The sequence below is a fragment of the Phyllostomus hastatus genome, unplaced genomic scaffold, assembly GCF_019186645.2.
Source record: "Phyllostomus hastatus isolate PE091 unplaced genomic scaffold, TTU_PhHast_1.1 phas_contig_17, whole genome shotgun sequence".
NCBI lineage: Eukaryota > Metazoa > Chordata > Mammalia > Chiroptera > Phyllostomidae > Phyllostomus > Phyllostomus hastatus.
In genome coordinates this window covers 18595900-18614629 of record NW_025333664.1, presented here as the reverse complement: position 1 = coordinate 18614629, position 18730 = coordinate 18595900, and the positions used below count along the sequence as shown (strand labels likewise).

Sequence of the window (18730 nt, the reverse complement as noted above, 5' to 3'; positions counted from 1 at the left end):
CGCGCGTGTGTGTATCCTACCCCAGTTTCCCCCTGGAACAATGGGGAGGGCTGGGTGCAGGCTGAAGCCGCCAAACAAACAACACATTCATAATGCACAGAAGCTGCCTTTAATTGGGTGGCACAGGACAGCACAGCTCTCAGCCAGGAATCACAGGGCCTGACAGCCAGCTCATGGCAGATTTTTGCAGTAAGTACAGATTCAGGAGATGGGCACAGGTGAGGAAGGGTTGGGCATCCAGCCACTCGATACCCATGAGCTCTCTGCCACCCTTCTGCCAGCATCCAGGACAGACTGGGTGGGACGTTGACAGGGAGCCAAAGTTCAGGGCCAGGAGCCCGCCAAACAGCACGGAAGGTGATTCAGGTTAGGCTAGGAAGAGAGAAAGGAGTATCTGTCAGCAGGTCCTCACAGAGGACGCCTCGCCCTCCACTCTCAAGGTGCTTGCCTCCACCCGTACCCCAGGCCCTTTGTCCCAGCTCAGCCCTGAAGAGCCGCCCTCAAAGCCCGCTCCAGGTTCCACTGATACCATGAGTTACAATCCAGTCTAGAACTCTCGATGCTTAAAAACTAAAAATAGCTCCTTTCCTACTCAGGTGGGTCAACTTATTAATTTATGCAAACTGTTATTGGTCTTAAATTGGATCCTCAGAGGTCCCGTCCAACAGACAGGAGAGACAGGAACAAAAGGGCTCAGACAGGCAAAGGGATGTGCCTAGACCACAGATCCCCCAGTGGCAGGGCTCAGGCCAGAACTTTCTTCCTGCAAGTGACAGCCATGCGCACGATCGTAAAAATGCAGCACATATTTCCAAGGGCCTACCTGACACCTTCATCGTAAAGTCTCACAGGCACCTCCAACTCAACGGGCTCAAAACCAAACGAGGCGAGTGAGCTTTGTCTCTTCTTTCCAATACCCATTTCTTAATTTTCTCAAACTGCAGTGCTGACCAGTGCTGCTAACCACAAGACTTTAACGAGAATTCCTAAAGTTTCACCCTCAAATGAAACATTTGCTCTAGTTTTTTAGTAGGTACCAATGATCAGGTTATAGAAATCTGTCCTTGGGTTGCTAAGAGATTTTTGTTTTTTCTTTAAATGATCAGTGGTGTGAATACTTTCTTTTTTTGTTATGAGAGCTTATGTTCCAAAAGGGCAGGGGGTGCATTTTATTCGTCGGCGCACCACTGCTGTGCGGCACGTAACAGGTACTCAAATGAAGGTGGCTGCACAATGACAAACCGCTGGTCCCCCTTTCCTGTGCGGACAGACCCTCTCCACCGCCCTCTGGCGCTGAGAGCGGCTGTGTCAGTGTGGTGTCCGAACTGCCCTTTCAGAATCACACAGGGAAGCTTATTAAAATGACCACACACGGCTGGGCCCCACTCCAGACCTAGGGAATCAGTAGCTGAGGCGTCTTTGTCAACAAGCATCCAACATAGACCGAAGACCAAAAACACAGATCTGCGGTCAAAACTTCTTGGCATGGGGGTGGGGGCTGGGGAGCTGGATGAAAAGGGTGAAGGGATTAAAAGGTACAGATTGGCAGTTACAAAATAGTACAGCATGGGGAAAATAATAACATGGTAATAACTCTGTATGGTGTCAGGTGGGTACTAGATTTATGAGGGGGATCACTTCGTAAGTTACATAAATATCTAGTCACTTATGCAGTACACCTGAAACTAATATAATATTGAATGTCAACTGTAGTTGGGAGAAAAAACCAACAACAATTCTTGACATGGGCATTCAGAGTCCTCAGCACGCTGGGAATACCACGCTTCCCCTTCGCACACTCCACACTCCGCCATCGCCGTCTGTCTGAAGTGCTTCCACTCTAATCCACGCACAATCACCCACTCATTCTTTGAAGCCCAGACTAAATGAACCGTGCTCCACCAGGTCTTCCTGGGTCCCAGGAAGCATCCCACCAGAGCTTCCCGGGCCACTTCAGGTGCCTTTTATTTCTCCTTTGAAGGTAGCTAAGACTTACATGCGGCCACTACAACTTTCCTCGCCTGCTCCACTGGGAGCCCCTCAGTGGCAGAAGTAGTACAACAGGTTGCCTGACTATCCCACATGGAGCTCATGGAACATCAGGCAAATGAACAGACAAGTGAAGAAGGCAGAATGAGGGGAAATGCTGCCCGCCGTCAGGAGGAAGGCCATTGCTGGGCGTTTGATCTACTTTGCCATTTCTAGCCTCATAAAGACGCCTGTGCTAATTGGTTGTGGCATATGCCTTGGGAAGGATCCTCAATGGGGAATGACAGAGGGGGCCAAATATCCAGCATCTGCTGATCTTCCAAAGGAAGAAGATTCTAGAAGCACAGGAGGCAAACACAAGGCCTGTGGGCCAAATCTGACTCTCCACCTTGTTTTATCCGGCCTGGCACCTTGTTTCCACCCAGCAGCAGCGCTGAGCTCCTTGTCCCTAGCTAAGGAGTAGTTACATCTATACAATCCTAAGATTACATTCGGCCCTTTGAAAGCAACTGCAAGGCGGACATGGCCCCCCAGTGAATATGAGTTCGATACCCCTGTTTTAGAGCCTTACACACCTGAATCTCCAGGGTTAAGGCCCAAGAACCCACTTTTTAAAAAACCTACAAGCCCTGGCCAGTGTGGCTCAGTTGGTGGGAGCACTGCCCCTACACCAAAAGGCTGGGGGTTCAATTCCCATAAGGGCATGTGCCTGGGCTGAGGGTTGGATCCCTGGTTGGGGCACAAGGGGAGGCAGTCAGTGTTTCTCTCCCCCCACTTCCCACCTCTCTAAAATAAATAAACAAGTATTTTTAATCCCCACCCCAAACCCAGATGATCGTGATTTTGATGCAATCCACACCCCCCAAGTCTGTTAGGCACCTGAAGTCTCCTCAGTTCCTCAGAACAGCCTGCCTTCCTTCCCTCGGTACACAGCTCTTTTTGTCTCAGTCTGTTGGCTGGGGACACCGACACACAGGCTGACACCATGTGGTAAGTGACAAATGAAGACAGACCCAGAGGGAAGCTTTGCCCAAAGTGGCAATACACTAAACCAAGTCTTCGAACCTGGGGTGAGCCGATGCTCAGGCAGTGCTTGCGAGCTGCACCTGCACAGCACGGCACGGCACAGGTGCGCCCGCACACACCAGGAGAAACCACGGGCATGAATGCACTGTGGTCCCCATTATAAGTGGCACCTCCTTCCCCTACTCTCCAAAGGCAGAAGAGAGGCCCAGATACCTGTCAATGAGGGAATCCCGCATGCTGGTAGCAATGGTGCTAGGCTGAGATTCATTCAGCTTGAAGACACTCTCCACCACCGAGAGCTCTGTGCTGGTTGTGTCCTGGCCACAGAAGGCACACCAGTCGTTCACCACCATCCCAGCAGCAATCACCTCGCTGCCTCGGTTCACAGTGCCCGCCTGCCAAGTGATAGGTCAATAAGGATCATGGCATCGACAACCCAAGTCTCTCCCATCCCTGGCAAGGACTCCCCAAACCCTGCTGCCTGACCTGCTGCCCCAACCCCAAACTGAGACAGGTAATAACCATAAGAAACCAGGACAAAGGGATCTGCTTCAGCAAGAGACAGAGGTCAGAGAACAAGAATGCTTACCACAAGAGGGACTTGAAGGAGAGAGGACAGCTCGTCCTGGTCTTCAATCGAAGTCTTCGGATGTACCAGCCCTCCCTGATTGCTGAAGACACAGTAGCTTCCTACTAACACCTGTTCCGCCACCGTCTGTCTGAAGACTTCCACCTTGAGCACATCGGCCAGGATTTCTTCTGTCTCCTGTCAGTCCAAGGTACTGTACTCAGGGGGCTGGACTTGCGGGTCAAAGAACCCAGGGCCCTTCATGCCCAGAACCACCTAGGGCTTGACACCCTAAGCCCCTCACCTAGAAAAAGGAGGAGCTGGTCTCCCCACACCACCCTCTAAACCACACTCAAGAGCTCAACTGTCAATCATCTCTCCTGGCCCTGTTGGTAGGACCTGATGGGTCAATCAACCTGATTCTGAAGGATTAATACCCTCCCCAGTTGCTCTCTGACACTGACCCCACCACGAAAGGCCTCTGTTATTGCTAGTTCAATGAGGGCCTGAGATGCGAGACCCCAGGCATAAAGAGAAACCATAAGAGATACCCCTAAGTCCCACCTGATAGGCAAGAACAGTGGCTAACCATTCACTAGATTAGTCTCGTGACTCTTGGGCCAAACCAGGCTGCCTTACCCTGTCCAGGTCTGGGTGGACCAAGGCCACGTAGTCATTGCAGGTGGTGACGTTGCCCAGGGCTGAGAGCCTCTCATCGACCCGCCGGATCTGCACTGAGTCTGGGAGGGAGTTTCGAATGTGCTGTAGCTCCTGGTCGGTGGTGTTGCTGGGTACAAGCAGACCGTGTCTGTTCCCTGGAGAGACCCGAATTGGGGGGTGGAGCAAGGAAGGATGGTGAATACACGAGATGCCTGCTGAGCCCTGAGGGCTAAGGATACAACCCAGCCCGGTTAGCTTTCCCATCAAAGCTTTGGGCCCAGACTCCAGCCCTGTAACCCATTGATCCATACGACACCACGGGGGGACCGGGAGTCCCACTGGGCAGGCTGCAGACGGCCCAGGAGTCTGTCCCAACCCACCCCACCCACTTCGCCACCACCAACCGGGGGATCAAGACTAGCAGGAGGGGCCCTTGGCATCAGTTGTATATTTTGCTACTTAAAAAACAACACTGCACATCTACCAGAATGGTTAAAAATTTTTAAAACACCATCAATACCAAGTGTTGGCAAAAATATGTGGAATAACCAATAGGACTGTAAATTGATTAACTACTTCAGATAATTACCTGGCATCATCTGCTACACTGAATATTCAAACACCCTGTGACCCACCCACTTTCTCCTAGGTATTGTATATCCAACAGATATACATACATGTATTTGCTAAAAAATATAGCAGCCCTATTTAGAAGAGACCAAACTGAAAACCACCCAAATGTCCACGGTCAATACAAGGGCAAATACACCGTGGCATGCTTACATAAGATGTACTGCACCTACAGAAACGAGACTGGGCAAGCAACAGTGACGCTATGACAACAATGACTAAACCTCTGCCTCCCTCTGCATGGGCACAGTTCCGGGGCCTTTGGAACTCTCAGTTACTCCCATCATAAAAAAAAAAATATATCTCCCCTGTTACATAAGAACTTGCTTCAGGTCCTAAGATCATGGTTAGGAATAAGAGTGTTCTTCCTCAATAACAAAATACTTAGAGGCCAACGCCATCCGATTTACGGTAAAAAAATAAAGGAACAAACCCCTACATGACCCTAGTGCGCACAACTGGAAATGAGGGGTGGCAGTAAGGGGAGACAGACCCAGCTGAAAAAAGAACCAAGGGCCAGAGTCAGCAGTGCTGAGGCCTAGGAATTTAAGATGTAAATGGATGGAACAGGTTGATCCAGAATCAAAGCCTGTCGTTTTTCAAAGGCAGAAATGAATGCCCAGAAATCCAAAGCAACTTGCCCAGTGCTGGTAACAGCGGACAGAGGGCATTCCAGCCTTGCCTCACCTGGTGAGTCACTTCAGCTTTCTCATCAGCCAGATTTGGCCAATAATTCCTAAATGCCAGGGTCTTCGTGAACAAAGGGTGGAAACAAGTGTAAGAGTGAAAGCACTTAATGTTATTTGTTGTTTCTATAACCAGAGATTGTCCCTAACCTCCTGACACAGCCTGCATCAGGCCCAGGCCTCAGAGATTCTGTAATAATGGACCGAAGCCTGGAAATCCCCGGGCCACTCGGGTCCCCTCCAGGGGTGTGATTAAAGGTGCTGGGAGGCTCCACTCCCTCCCTCGGCGTCTTCCACATGGCTTACCCACACACATACGCCCGATGATGCGGCAGCCGGCGATGGACGCGTGCACCACTGGGATGGTCTCGGCGAGCTCGCCCTCGAACACACTGTAGGAACATGCTCTCGGTGGGGCGGGGCCTGAGCCCCCACTCCGCCGGTGTCCCCGACTCCCAGGACCCCTTCCCGCCACCCATCCACACACGGCCAACGCGCTCCGGCGCTCCCGCCGCACCTGTAGAAGTTCTCTGACCCTCCGACGGCCACCAGGCAGTAGGTGTTGGTAAGTTTGGCAAAGCAGCCGATCTCACAGTTGTTCTCGAACGATGCTCGGACCGCCATGAGACCTGGGGGCGGTGGGGCCGGGAGTTCAAGGCCAGCGGATCCTCTCCCGGCTGGGGTCCTGGTCCCCACAGCTTGCCGCGACCCCACCCCCTCAAATCCCAGCGCGACCCCACCCCTCTCGGGCCCTCAGACCTCAGGTCCCGCCCACCCGGCCCCTTCAAACTCTCCCGCCCCGAACCCTCCGGCCGCCACCCACCCTGACCCGGGGCGCCCGAGCTGACCTTTGCGATCGCTCTCCACACGGACTGACCAGGTAACAGCAAACTCCGCACGCCTCAACAGGCCCTTCTCTGTCCCAAGTAGGTTTCCGTTTCCGCCTCCGCCTTGGAGACTTCCGGTAGAGCCCGGCGCCCCCCAGCCACGCAGGCGGCCACTCTAGCTCCACCCTCTCGGAGGGCTTTATGGTTGCGATCGGTGAGGTGGTGCTGCCGCCTGGCCCCGCCCCCAGCATGCTCACATTCATGCGTTCGTCATTCATTCATTCACTCATTCATTCACTCATTCAGGAACTTTTTAGGAGGTACAATCGACCGAGATATGTGGCAGGTTGGGTATGAGGGACACTAGAGGAGGAGCCAGGGATGTCTCACAGATAAGTTAATGATGGAGGAATTTACTGAAGTAAAGCCTGCAGAGGAAAAGCCGGTGTGGGGAAGGTGACAGACAGATCGAGTGTGAGGCGTGAGACAGATGTCCGGGCCAGACCTGGAGCCCAGGGAGGAGCGAAGCGCTGAGATTTGGGGCTGAAGCCTGGGGTGGATGAGGTAAGACCAGGTAAGAAGTGAGGCCAGGACAGGGGCTGGAGGACGAGGCGCGGCCAGAAAAGCGGAGGAAGCCAGGCTGAAGAAGGTATTGGAGAGGGGGGAGGATGGAGGATCAAGGTCTTAGGGAGGGTCCGGAGTGGGCAAGGGTGTAGGGGCACTACGTGCCCCCTGCATGTGCTCGATCACACTCAGCAGCCACTTTCTGACCCGGGATAGATAGTGCTGGTCAAGGGACATGCAGTCTTGGATGGGATGCACTTGACACACATTTTGCAGGATCTACAAAAGCCACAAGAGCTCTCGGGATGTCTCAGTGAAGGCAGAGGGTGCTTGGAGCCCCTTTCCTACCCGCTCCGCCCTCCTGTAGCCATCCGCAGTCCTGCAGGGAGTCCTCCGTGACTGCCCTAAATGGTGCACTTCCCCAGCCCCCGAGGCACAATCCCATAACTCCGCCTTCCTCGGGATACACCAAGCTGCAGCAGGGTCATAACATGTCTGCTTTTATTGATTTGTATCATGTATTACACGGTCTCAGGCAGGTGGTGAGCGCAGGAGAAGGACCCACTTGTCAGAGCCTGTGCTTCTAGGAACACTCAGCAAAATGTGTGTGTGCATGTGTGTGCGTGTGCCGCACACCCTCTACATCCTCCCCAACTCATCTCAGACCCCTCCCTCAGCCCCCTCCCCAGTGTCTCTTCACCAGAATGCCTCCGGCCTCTCCTCCGTCTGTCCAAACCCTCCCCATCCTTCAAGCCCTTCTCAAAGGTTGCCTCCTCTAAAATATTTTCCTCACCACTCCACCATCACCGGGACTCTCTGCGCTTCATTCTCTACTATCCTTTGTCATCGGTTTGCTTTTCATTAGATATTAATTAGCCTTGTCTTGCTGGCCAGTGGTTTAGGCACTTAATCTGGGGGCTGTGTCTGATTCGTTTGCCAGCCCTACAGCATGCCCAGCAGGGCTGGGTACACAAACTAGGTACAAGAAAATACTGGTTGGTACATGCTCTGCATATGTGTGTTTATGTGCATATTTATGGTCCGTGGGTCCTGAGGGGTCTACAGTGTGAATGAATGCATATTTTCTGTAGCCATTTGTTTAGCCAAACGACATGATGGCGTGTACGGGTGTGCAGCCTGTGGACATGAACCCTGCTGGTGTGCTACGTGTATTGTGCAGGCATTTGAGGCATCCGTGTGATGTGTGTATTTCGTGTGCATGGGGACATATGAATTGTTGATATTGTGTGTTGTGTCTGTGTCAAAACCAGTCGTAAGAGTTAGAGACACAGGCGTGGGTGCCTACTCTGGCACTTACTTAGACCTGATTCCAAGCAAATCATCAACTCTCTGGGCCTCAGCTTCCATGTTTATAAAATAGGGAAGATTACACCTATGACCCTAGGGTGTTTTATCTACTGGAGGTCTGTCTTGTAGGGCTGAAGATAAAGAATGAGAAGTAGTAACAGTGAAAAATGCCATTAACTGTGGGTTCTGTTTCCCCATGTGTATGTCCTCGTGTGTGTGTGTGTGTGTGTGTGTGTGTGTGTAGTGAGCAAGAATCCTGAGCCCAGGGTTTGTCTAACCTGGGCTTCTAGCCACCCTCTCCTCCCCGTGCCACGTCTGCCTGAGCTTCCACCCCAAAGTCTAGGATCTAGAGTCTCAGCAGACGGAGGAGGGACATATCCCTGCTGGGAGCAAGACTAGGACTCAAAGCGGCTTCGGAGCACCTTGAACTTGGACTTGTTGTACTTAGTGATGAGGTCCAGTTTGCTATGGCCCAGGGTCATCCGTTTCTCATCCTCAAATGGGCCATTGCTACTGCCACTGCGATGGCCACCTGTGGGGCTCCCGGGGAGGTCATGTTCAGGTCCCTGTCTGGCACCCTGCAGTTGATGATACTTGGTGATGAGGTCCAGCTGGCTGTGGCCCAGAGTCAGCCGCTTCTCATCCCCAGAGCCCACTCCAGGCTTGCGAGCATGGCTTGGTCCTGGGACACTATTGGGTCCAGGCCCCTCGCCCCGGAATGGGCCAAACTTTGTGATGAGGTCCAGCTGGCTGTGGCCCAAGGTCTGCCGTCGCTCATCTGGACCCTGCTTGCCAGCCCTGGCTGAGGAGTTGGCTTCAGGGAGCACTCTGGAGCCCCTAGCCTTGGGGTACTGTACCAGGAGGTCCAATTGGCCATGGCTGTGGTTTGGAGGCAGCCTCTTATCCTCAGGGGTCCCATTGCCAGGCCTGGGGGGACTTGGCTCAGGAGCACACCCAGCACCTTGAGCCCGGGGCAGGAGATCCAGCTGGTTGTGTTTCTGGGTTGAGGATAACCTCCTGTCCTCTCGGGCATGCTCCCCAGGCCAAACGGGGTCTGAGTTGGAGGTAACCCCAGGATCAGGGCCTCCTGCTTCTCGGGCTCTGGGGAAGGGGATGAGGAGGTCCAGCTGGCCATGGCTCTGACTCAGAGACCCCTTCTTCTCCTCCACGGTCTCCAGGCCTGTGCCAGGTACCCTGCGACCTCGTGGGGGGCTAGGCTCCTGACTTCCTGGGAACCCATTCTCTGGGAGCCGGGAGAGGGTGATGACACCCCGGGACAAGGGGAGGAAGGAGCGCTGGCGAGTAGGCAGAGGTGACCCCACTGCTGGAGTCAAGTGGCTGTTGCTATTGTGGTTGAGGGCAGGGGAGGACTGGGACCAGGGGGAAGCCCCCAGCTTGCCCAGGTTGGCCCTGTAGGGCCCTGGAGGGGAGCCACGGTTAGGATCTGACAGCTGGCGCTGTAGGGAGGGCTGGCCACTGGCCTTGCGACAAGCAGAGCCTGGGGATGTGGACCCCATACCCGTGTCACTGCAGCCACCGCCTCCTGGTAGAGCGAGGTAGGAGGAGCGGCCCATGAGAGGGGAGCGCTTGATGCTGCTGAGGCTGGTGCTGGAGGGTGGTGAGGACACAGGGCTCGGGATGCTGGGCACGAAGGTCAGGGCCACCGGAGGAGGGCACGGCGCCCTGGGGTCTTCACCGCTGCAGAAGCCCTCCACGGGCCGAGACTCGGCATACAGACAGCGAAACTCCCGGTCAAAGTCTTCCACGATGCGGCCCCTCAGCTGCAGCACCATGCTAGTGTGGGCCTGGCTGCAGAGCCAGGTGAAGCTGGGGGCAGAGCATCGGGGTCAGGAGGCCAAGTGCACGGCCCTGGGCCCAGGCAGGAGTCTCAGCCAGAAGAGCACACCAAGACAACGCCATCACCACGAGGGCCCAAGTGAGGGGGCAGGGCTCTGACCCCAGAGTCTGTATGAATCCTAGCCCAGTTTAGTGGGCTTGGGCACATGGTTGCCCACCTCAGGGCCTCAACCTCCCCATCTGTAAAATGGACCAGAGGCAAGGTTCCCTGAGGTCCCTCCAGTTCCAAGGTAAAATAGTTATTTTCTGTGCCAATGGCATTTAAGTAATCCTTCCACAGAGCCTCCAGGACCTTGCCAGGGGCAGTCTTGCTGCCCACGCTACCCCCTGCACCCTGCATGGTGCCTGGCATGGGCAGCCGCTCAGCCCATGCTGGCAGAGGTGGGTGAGTGAAGGAAGTCCACACCCCAGGCACGCTCGCCAGCCAGACTGGCCCAGCCCCGGGCCCCTCGCCCTCTGTCCCACTTGCTCACCTGTAGCTGCCTGCCACCACCTGCTCACAGTCCACGATGACGAACTTCTCCAGGGCCTGCCCCGTGAAGCGGCGGCCTGCCTTGCTGCAGTATGTGTCCCCACACGTGCTCCGTACACGCATGTTCTGAGCCAAGGAGGGACAAAGGTTGGGGGGTGACCTTAAGAGAAAGGGACTCGAGCCGTGTCTACATCCCACGGGGTCTCTGGTCTTAATCAGCTAAGGGAAGCCGTTCCCCCACTCCCACTGACCCCCACTGCTCACTGACCACCCAACGGCCTCTTCTGCCCTCCCTAACCCCCGCCCCACCCCCTGGTTACTGCCCCGGTCGCTCACTGACCAGCAGGTGCCCCCCATTGAGGTCCATCTTGTAGCACATCTCCAGAAAGTGGCCCAGGTGCTCCTGAGCCAGGAGCAGGTAGACGGGGACGCCGCGCCGGCTCGAGGCCTCCATGAGGTCGCACAGGAGCTCCATGTCGGTGAACACGTCCATCACCACAGCCACCACCTGGGGGAGGGAGAGGAGGCCCAGCCTTGTCGGGAGCAATGCCAGGGACCCCAGGAAAAGAGCACTGGGGCGAAAAGCAGGAGGCCAGACCCTGCGAGAAAACCTGAACAGAAGTGCTTTCAGCCGCGACCTCGCCCAGCGGCTCTTACTTTAGACACAGGGAGGTTTCACTGTCTTAAAGCCCCAGAAGTTGTACGAAAGGCTCTGTGTGCATTTTTTTCTGAGGACACAGTGTGTATCTGGCAACAGAGTCTCAAAGATGTCTGTGGATCGGCTGCACAATCTAGGGCTTCCCTCTCCCTGTGGAGAAACCAGGCCCAGAGTGGGGAAGGCGTCAGAGGCAGAATCCAGACTCCAATTCCCAGTCTGGTCCTCCCAATCCCCTCACTAGCTCCGGCCCTAGCTCTGGCCCAGCAACTGTCTGTCTGAGGTTCCTTTCTCAAGGGTCAGAGCTGCATGCCAGACACTGCAGTCTTGAATGTCCTTTGCTGGACCTGCCTCAGTTTCCCTGTGCAGCTACAGAGGTCTGCCTGACCCCTTACACCTATGGACTCCCCTACTTCCACCCATGCCAGCTGGGACCAGGTTGTCTCCTCCAGGGCTTGTGGCCTCCCTCATACAATGGGCTGCCTCAGAGAAGCCCTGAAAAACCTGTGGCAACACCAGGCCCCCAACTGTCCTTTCCTACCCTTCCCATTTCATACATCTGCTGTGAGAACCTCTTCTCCCGATCCACGCTGAGGGACAGGAGGGGCAGATCAAAGGCTTCCGGCTCTAGCCACACGGAACTGGGTTCAAACCTGCACTCTGCTCCTCCCTGAGGACATGGCCTTGGGCGAGTTGCTTCACCTCTGGAAGCCCCTGCTTCTTCATCCACTAAACGGAGGTAATGATAGCTATCGTACATCTCGGAGTAGCTCCATAAATGTTCGTTTCCTCCTGCCTCCTTAACAGATGAGGGCAGTGGGCATCGGGCAGCAGGAAAAGGAAGCCTTCCCTAGGTTAGTCAAAGTCAGTGGCAGCCTGGAGCAGAAGCCTGGCTTCTGGCCCAGAGGTGGAGGGTCTAGATGGGGGGGTGAGGAGGCAAAACGCTGGGGGATGCCCTGGTCCATGGCACAGGCCTGACCAGGGGCAGGGGGAACAAGGACCAGCTGGAAAGATCAAAGGCGCAGGGGTGACCACAGCAGCCACTTCACTAATTACCCTACTCCCTGTGCCAATCAGGCCTGGCCCACCCATGCCCAGGGCAGAGGCTGGCCTGCCAGGGCGACTCCGAAGGTACCAATGTGATCCCAGTATCCTGGCTCCTGCTCTACGAGACAGATGCCCTCCCTCGGGGCTGCTCCCTCAGACAAGCACACTGGAGCCAACCTCCCACACATCCTGCCCGGGGGCGTCCGCCTTAGGCCCACCAGGAGAAACAGCAGGAGGCAGGGCTGTGCCTGAGTCAGGACCCTTCCTCCAGCTCTGGGCCCTGGGCTCTACTCCACCAACTGCCAGGACCTTCCTGAGCACGTCCCAGGCCCTCTCTGGCCTCAGTTCCCTCTTATGTGAGGCAGAGGGTGGCTCAGATGTTCAGCCAGGTTGGTGTTCTTAGTTTGGGGATCAGAAACCTTTCTGAGAATCTGATGAAGGCCATACATCCTCTCCCAGGAAAGATGCAAGAGGACCCCTCTCTGCAATAGGCACTACATTGCATGCATTTTTAGGGCGTCTGTGGAGTCCCTGAGGGCCATCCCTTGGTCTATGCTTACCCATAATGTCCGAGTGCCAAAGGGTTACCAAGATAAATATGACACAGCTCGCCCTCTAAGAAGAGCTTGCGGTCTGGCAGCAGGTGTGGCAGGCAGAAGTTCGAGTCCCGATGCTGCAGCTGAGCTATGGTGTGTCTGTCCTTGGGCTCATCCCTTCCCTCCCGGGACCTCAGTTTTCACACCTGTGAAATGGATGTCTGAAGAGATGATGTCCTTACCTTGCGGGCCTGGCTGAAGAGGAACCGCAGGAGGTCTTTGATGTTCTTGGTCTTGTCCCGCTGAAAGTGGACCACAGCCTGGGTGGGGCTGAAGCCCGTGGCCTGTGGGATCTCGGGCCACCCCAAGTCCAGGTCCGGGGGGTCTATGTCAGAGGCCATGGGAAAGTAAGTGCCCGAGGTGACTTCAGAGAGCAGGCTGAGGCGGTCAGGCCCTGCAGCCTCCAGTCCCTGGGCCTCACCAAGCTCAGGGCCCCCGCGCACATGGCTGGTTATGTAGTCCACATCCAGGGCGCTCAGGAAGGGCAGTTCCCGCTCCTCCGAGATCACCCGCAGGTAGGCAGCCTCGCCCCGCTCCAGGAGGGCGTCGGCCGCCAGCCGGGCTGCCTCGCTGTGCTGCAGCACCAGCGGTGAGCTCTCCCGCCACCAGGGCTGCTTCAGCTCCTCCACCCTGCCCCGAAGAGGTCCTGCCATGCCCTGGGCTGCCAGGCCCCCAAACATGCTTGCCCACTGGGCTGCTGTCACCCTCCAGCAGGCCCCATGGCCTGCACCCCAAGCTGGCTGCACCAGGAAGAAGAGACCAGCAAACCCGGCTCCTGCCTGCCTGCCCTGTGTGTGCGGCAGGCCCCCGTTGCTGCTCTATGTCAGAGAGCTATGCTCCGCCCCATTGCCCCTGGCTTCTGGAACCTGTTGGGTCAGCCTCACCTGTCCGCCTGCTGTTGGGACTTGCCCTCCCAGGAAAACGTCAGTGGTAGGCCCTCCGCACACTCCTGTTCCGCCCCCCCCTACCCTGCCCCAGCATTGCCCGCCCCATCCCCACCAGGCTCCTAGCAAGTTTCCTTCCAACACTGACCTTTCTTCAGAGGCCCCCCTGGAGGTTGTATTGTGACCCAGCTCAGGGGCACACACACACGTGTACACACAAACACTAGGGCAGATGAATGACTCAGGACATCGAGATAGAGACAAACACACAAGCACAGCAGGCTGACCGACAGACTGAGAGCTAACAAGACACACGTAGACTGCAGATTGACGTGTGCAGACCGCACGCTTGATCACATGTAAACAGACCCAAACACCCACTGGGAGACCGGCCGTAGCCCCAGACGTCCCGTGACGGGTGTATTGTGAGCCTCGGCGCCCCTGCACACAGGCGCTAAAGGAGAGCTGAAGGGAGTGTCACACAGAACCGCGAAGAACACGGCCTGTCTGCCCCCATCGAGGCCCCCCTTTGCTCCCATGCGGCCCTGCCACTCTCCGCCTCCACAGCTGTGGCACTCAGTCACCCGTCCCACCCCCACCCCAGCACTGAGCCCATCCTCCGAGGGTCTAGAGCAGTGGCTCTCACCCCGTAGTCCCCAAGAATAGCCAGGATGTGTGAAATGCAGGTCCCTAGGCCCCAGCCAGCTGAGATTCTGTTCCAGAAGGTCTGGGTAGGCTCTCTGGAGCCTGCCTTTGTAGCAAACGACATGGTGCATCTGGGGCAGGGTGCTGAGCACCCCCCCACCCCCCGCCCCGCAACAAATGCTCTTCCAGATGGCTGCATTTCGAACACCCTCAACTCCAGGGAAGCTCTTGGCCTGCTGGGGACCAGACCGCAACCTTCCTCCCCGCCTCAGGAGCTGAGTATTAGATGGTTAGTGAGGAAGGGTGTTTCAGAGAATGGGGGAGGGGGGCGCAGAAAACGAACTACAAAGTCAGAAGGCAAACAGGGCTGGCAGGTTTCTTATCTCCGCTCTTAAGGGCCAGAGCCCCAGAGTTCTCAGATGCACAGGTGGGAGGTTTTGTTCTGGAGCAGGGGTGCAGAAGACGGCAGTGGGCTGGGGCGGCCGGCCAGGCAGAGGCGGTCCCAATGGTGCAGTGCCGGCAGGAGGGACCACCTCTCTGTGGAGGGACGCGGTCCAGTGAGGATGGCCAGGAGACCCCACACCATGTCTCCTGACCCTGTTTAGCACTGACTGCAATTGGTGTATCTGGTCTGTGATCCAGTCCGAGCACACGCTCTTTCACATCCACAGAGTTTCACACAGGGCCCCACACGTGCACAGGGGCGTGGGCAGGGCCCCTGCATCGACCTGAGCCCTGGGATCAAAGATGAATGGGGCTGGGCTCTGTCTTCAAGGAGTCTAGATGTGGAAAGTGTAACAAGGCGGGGAAAGACACAGGCCCAGAGATGAAATGCTGGAACACTATCTCAGAGGCAGGAGCAGAAACTGGGACACCAGGAACTCCAAGGAGACCCTCCCCTGGGGGTGGGGAGGCTGTGTGAGAGGCAGGAGGCTGAGTAAGCAAGGCCAGACTGTGGGCAGGTGATGAGCTCCGGGGCAGCCAGGTGGCAGGGCCTTCATTAGGGCCTTGTCCCCAGGTGTGTTTAAGGGGAGACCCAGGGCCTTGTCTGCGTGGGAGGGGCGCTCCCAGGAGGGGAGGCAGCCACGGCTCTGTGCTGCTGAGTTTCTGTGTTTATCTCTCAGCACCATCCGTCTACCTGATGGTATGTATTTTTAAAAATTATTTTTAATTGTGGTAAAATGCCCGTAACATATAGTTTAATCTTAACCATTTACAGTTCAGTGGCATTAAGTACACTCACACTGTTGTGCAACCATCACCGCCCTCCGTCTCCAGAACTCGCTTCATCCTGCGGAACTGAAACCCTGGACCCGTGAAACAATAATTCCCCATCCCCCTCGTCTCCAGACCCCGGCAAACACCACTCTACTTTCGGTCTCTATGAACTTGACTGCGCTAGCTACCTCACGTCAGTGGAATCATGCAGAATTTGTCGTTTTTGTGGCTGGCTTATTCCACTTAGCATCATATCCTTAAGGTTCTTCCCTGTTGTGGCCTGTGTCAGAATTTCCTTCCTTTTGCCCTGGCTGATGTGGCTTAGTGGATTGAGCGCTGGCCTGCAAACTGAAAGGGTTCGATTCCCAGTCAGGGCACATGCCTGGGTTGCGGGCCAGGCCCCCAGAGTGGGTATGTGAGAGGAAACCAATCAACGTGTCTCTCACAAACATTGACGTTTCTCTCCCTCTCTTCCCCTTGCTCTAAACATAAAATCTTTTAAAAAATCTCCTTCCTTTTGAGGGCTGAATAATATTCCACTGTGTGCATATACCACATTGTTCATCCATTCACCCACTGATGGACACTGGGTTGTTTCCGCCACTTGACTATTGGGAATAATGCTGCTCGAACTCGGGTGTGTGACTTTGGCTCTGTATTTTTGTATGTTTCCCTCTATGTCCACGTTTGTATTATATTCCACTTTTTCTTAGTAAAAGACACTGAATATTGGCAATTGTGTAAGGTTTAATGTACATGCCTCCACCTATGCAGAAATGTACCTGTGCATGTGTACGTCCGTGCACGTACTGCGGTGTTTGTGCATCTGCCTGGCTGTCTTTAACTCTCTACCTGCACGTCAATGAGTGTGTATTCACCTGCGTGTGCATCTGTGTGTACACACTCGTGTGCAGAGTCCGTTTGTGTCGGCGCAGATCTGTCTGTGTGCATGAGTGCCTGCGCGGCTGTGGTCTTGGGCCCTAACTTTGGTCCGAGGGAGCTCAGCTAAGGGCAGGGATGGGAAGACTGAGTCAAGGGACCCCGGCCTCCCGTTAATGAAAGCGTGTACATCAAACCATATCCCCCCGGGGCTGCAGGAATGGCAGCCTCTCCCTCTGGGCTGAGTGGGTAAAGGGCAACAGGAGGGGAGACAGGCAGACTCTGGCCATGGGCCTGGCCTAGGGGTGGGGGCCAGGGAGATGGGAACCATGCAGATAGCTCAGCCCAGACCCTGCCTACAGTGTGCTGGGTACAGGCCCCTTAATAATAGTTATTAAGAGGAAGGTAAAAAAATATCTTTCTGTCCAGGAGGTGTGTCAGGCGCCTGCCTGGCATCATTCTGCCATCCTAGGGGACATTTAGCCTTGTCTCTAACAAGCTGAGTGGCGCCTGGTAGGGGGAGCAGAGGCTGGGCTGCAGGCCTCCAGGTGCGGGCTGCCCTGGGGCCACACTGCCACACACCTTCAACGTGGCACTTCTGGGTCAGGGGAGATAAGACTCCTGGGGAGAAGCAGCCAGGGCCAGGAGGGAAGCCAGAGTGTGCCCAGCTCCCCAGAGTCAAAGCACATCGACTGCAGATCTAGAGACACAGGGCCTAGTGGCAAGTGCCACTGGCTCGAGCCGGGTGTTCGAGGATGAGAAGGATTTCGACACGTGCAGAGCGACAAGCAGACTGTTCCAGGCTGGAGGACTAGGGGGGCAGGGGCACAGCCGTGGAGGGAGGTGGGGGCGGTTGTAGGCAGGAAGGACTGTCAGAAGGGCCACCTGGGCGTACTCGGAAGAGGGCCTTGCTGAAGTGCCGCCTCTCACTGTGGAGACGACAGCACGGAGGCTGGCACGAGTCCCAGAGTGGCACTGCGGGGTAGCTTAGGAGGCGGTCCCCAGGGGAGAGCGGCAAGAAGCACCAGACTCCCAGTAACAGCCCCGGCAGGCGCGCTGTCCTTGCGTGCTGCAGAGGCTGGCTCTGGCACTTCCTGAGCCTGGCGATCACAGCTGAGTGCAGTGGCAGTGGAATCTGTGAACCTCAACCAGCACCACCTCTCTCCCCAGGTCATTGTGAGGGATCAACGGGCTACTCTGTGTCGAGTGACTGACCGACTGACCGAGAGGAGCAGCAGCACAGTGCATGCTGGTTCCAGAGCTCTTGCAGCCACGAGGGCAGGGGCTTGGCCAAGACAAACGGAGCAGTGACGGAGTGCCTCAAGCTGGGGCCCCTTCTGGCCCAAAGGGGCCCTGAGAGCAACCCAGGCTCCGGCCTTGCCCATGGAGTGCGGCTCTCGGACCCAGACTGTCATCCCAGGCCACAGGAGGCAAGGTCCTCTCTCCACTTCGCACACAGACAAGTATGAGCACCTTCCTGGGCACTCGGGACCCTGAGGCATGAGAACGGTGGCAGCAGGGTCTCACCTTCCCCTCACATCCTTCCCTGCACCCTCTCCATCCCATCCCATTCAGTGGTGGGCCATTTGGCCTCCTCTTCTCCCCCTCCCCCACCCTCCCGGTCCACCCGATCTGCCCTGCATGCACCTAGTGCCCACTTCAGGCCGGTGGGGCGGTTCCAAGGTGAGTAAGACTCCGTCTCTGCCCTGAAGGAACTCACTTTAGTGGGGAAGGCAGACTCATAAATAACTCTAAGCCACAGATTAGGCCGAGGTATAAACCAGGTGCGTGGGTGTAGAGCTCATGACCCATCCTGGGACCTTAGAGGAACCTCTTCCCCACCGCCCACCCCTACCAGGGCGACAGCCCTGTGGCAGGCTCTTTCCCAGGTGGCGACCTGGAACTGCAGGGGCTGTTTTGGGCCACAGGGAGGGGACGAGGGAAGGAGCAAGCCAGCACAGGCCCCTGGGTCTGGCTCCTGACTGAAACGTCCAGGGAGCCGCTCAGGGCCTCAGCTGCCGGCTGTGCAGCAGGAGGGCTGGCCTGGAGGCCTCCAGGCCCCTCAGGGCACTCACACTGTATTCCGTCACTCCTTGACGTTACAGGTCAGTCAGTGCGTGGAGACGTCCTTCCTGGAAATGCCCCAGTCAGGACCTCCAGGACCTTTTCTTCCAGCAGGAGCAGGAGGGGTCCTTGACCGGGGCAGGGTCTGGTCCTAG

The 18730-nt window shown here is 56.2% G+C and overlaps 2 protein-coding genes across 2 annotated transcripts; both read right to left on the bottom strand.

Annotated features, from left to right (window-relative positions):
* Positions 1-90: 90 nt before the first annotated feature.
* On the bottom strand, positions 91-6550 carry EIF6 (eukaryotic translation initiation factor 6). Its single transcript, XM_045833021.1, has 7 exons — positions 6408-6550; positions 6077-6188; positions 5866-5951; positions 4223-4398; positions 3605-3781; positions 3229-3410; positions 91-372 (listed from the first exon to the last, which is right to left on the bottom strand). Exons 2-7 carry the CDS (start codon positions 6181-6183, stop codon positions 363-365), a joined length of 738 nt encoding a protein of 245 aa, XP_045688977.1. The 5' UTR covers positions 6184-6188; positions 6408-6550; the 3' UTR covers positions 91-362.
* An 887-nt stretch (positions 6551-7437) lies between these two features.
* On the bottom strand, positions 7438-13680 carry FAM83C (family with sequence similarity 83 member C). Its single transcript, XM_045832629.1, has 5 exons — positions 13307-13680; positions 13068-13210; positions 10928-11095; positions 10589-10713; positions 7438-10085 (listed from the first exon to the last, which is right to left on the bottom strand). The coding sequence occupies exons 1-5, from the start codon at positions 13563-13565 to the stop codon at positions 8654-8656; spliced, it is 2127 nt and encodes a 708-aa protein (XP_045688585.1). The 5' UTR covers positions 13566-13680; the 3' UTR covers positions 7438-8653.
* Between the last annotated feature and the right edge of the window lie 5050 nt (positions 13681-18730).

Bases quoted from the DNA above. Each gene is read 5' to 3' on its own strand.
- EIF6 (XM_045833021.1), bottom strand. From the start codon at position 6,183: ATGGCGGTCCGAGCATCGTTCGAGAACAACTGTGAGATCGGCTGCTTT. The intron at 3,782-4,222 runs GTAAGGCAGCCT...TTGGACTGACAG, and splicing joins TCCACCCAGACCTGGACAGG to GAGACAGAAGAAATCCTGGC. The intron at 3,411-3,604 runs GTAAGCATTCTT...ATCACTTGGCAG, and splicing joins TCCTTCAAGTCCCTCTTGTG to GCGGGCACTGTGAACCGAGG.
- FAM83C (XM_045832629.1), bottom strand. From the start codon at position 13,565: ATGTTTGGGGGCCTGGCAGCCCAGGGCATGGCAGGACCTCTTCGGGGC. The intron at 11,096-13,067 runs GTAAGGACATCA...TCCCTCCCCCAG, and splicing joins TCTTCAGCCAGGCCCGCAAG to GTGGTGGCTGTGGTGATGGA. The intron at 10,714-10,927 runs GTCAGTGAGCGA...TCCTTGGCTCAG, and splicing joins TCAATGGGGGGCACCTGCTG to AACATGCGTGTACGGAGCAC.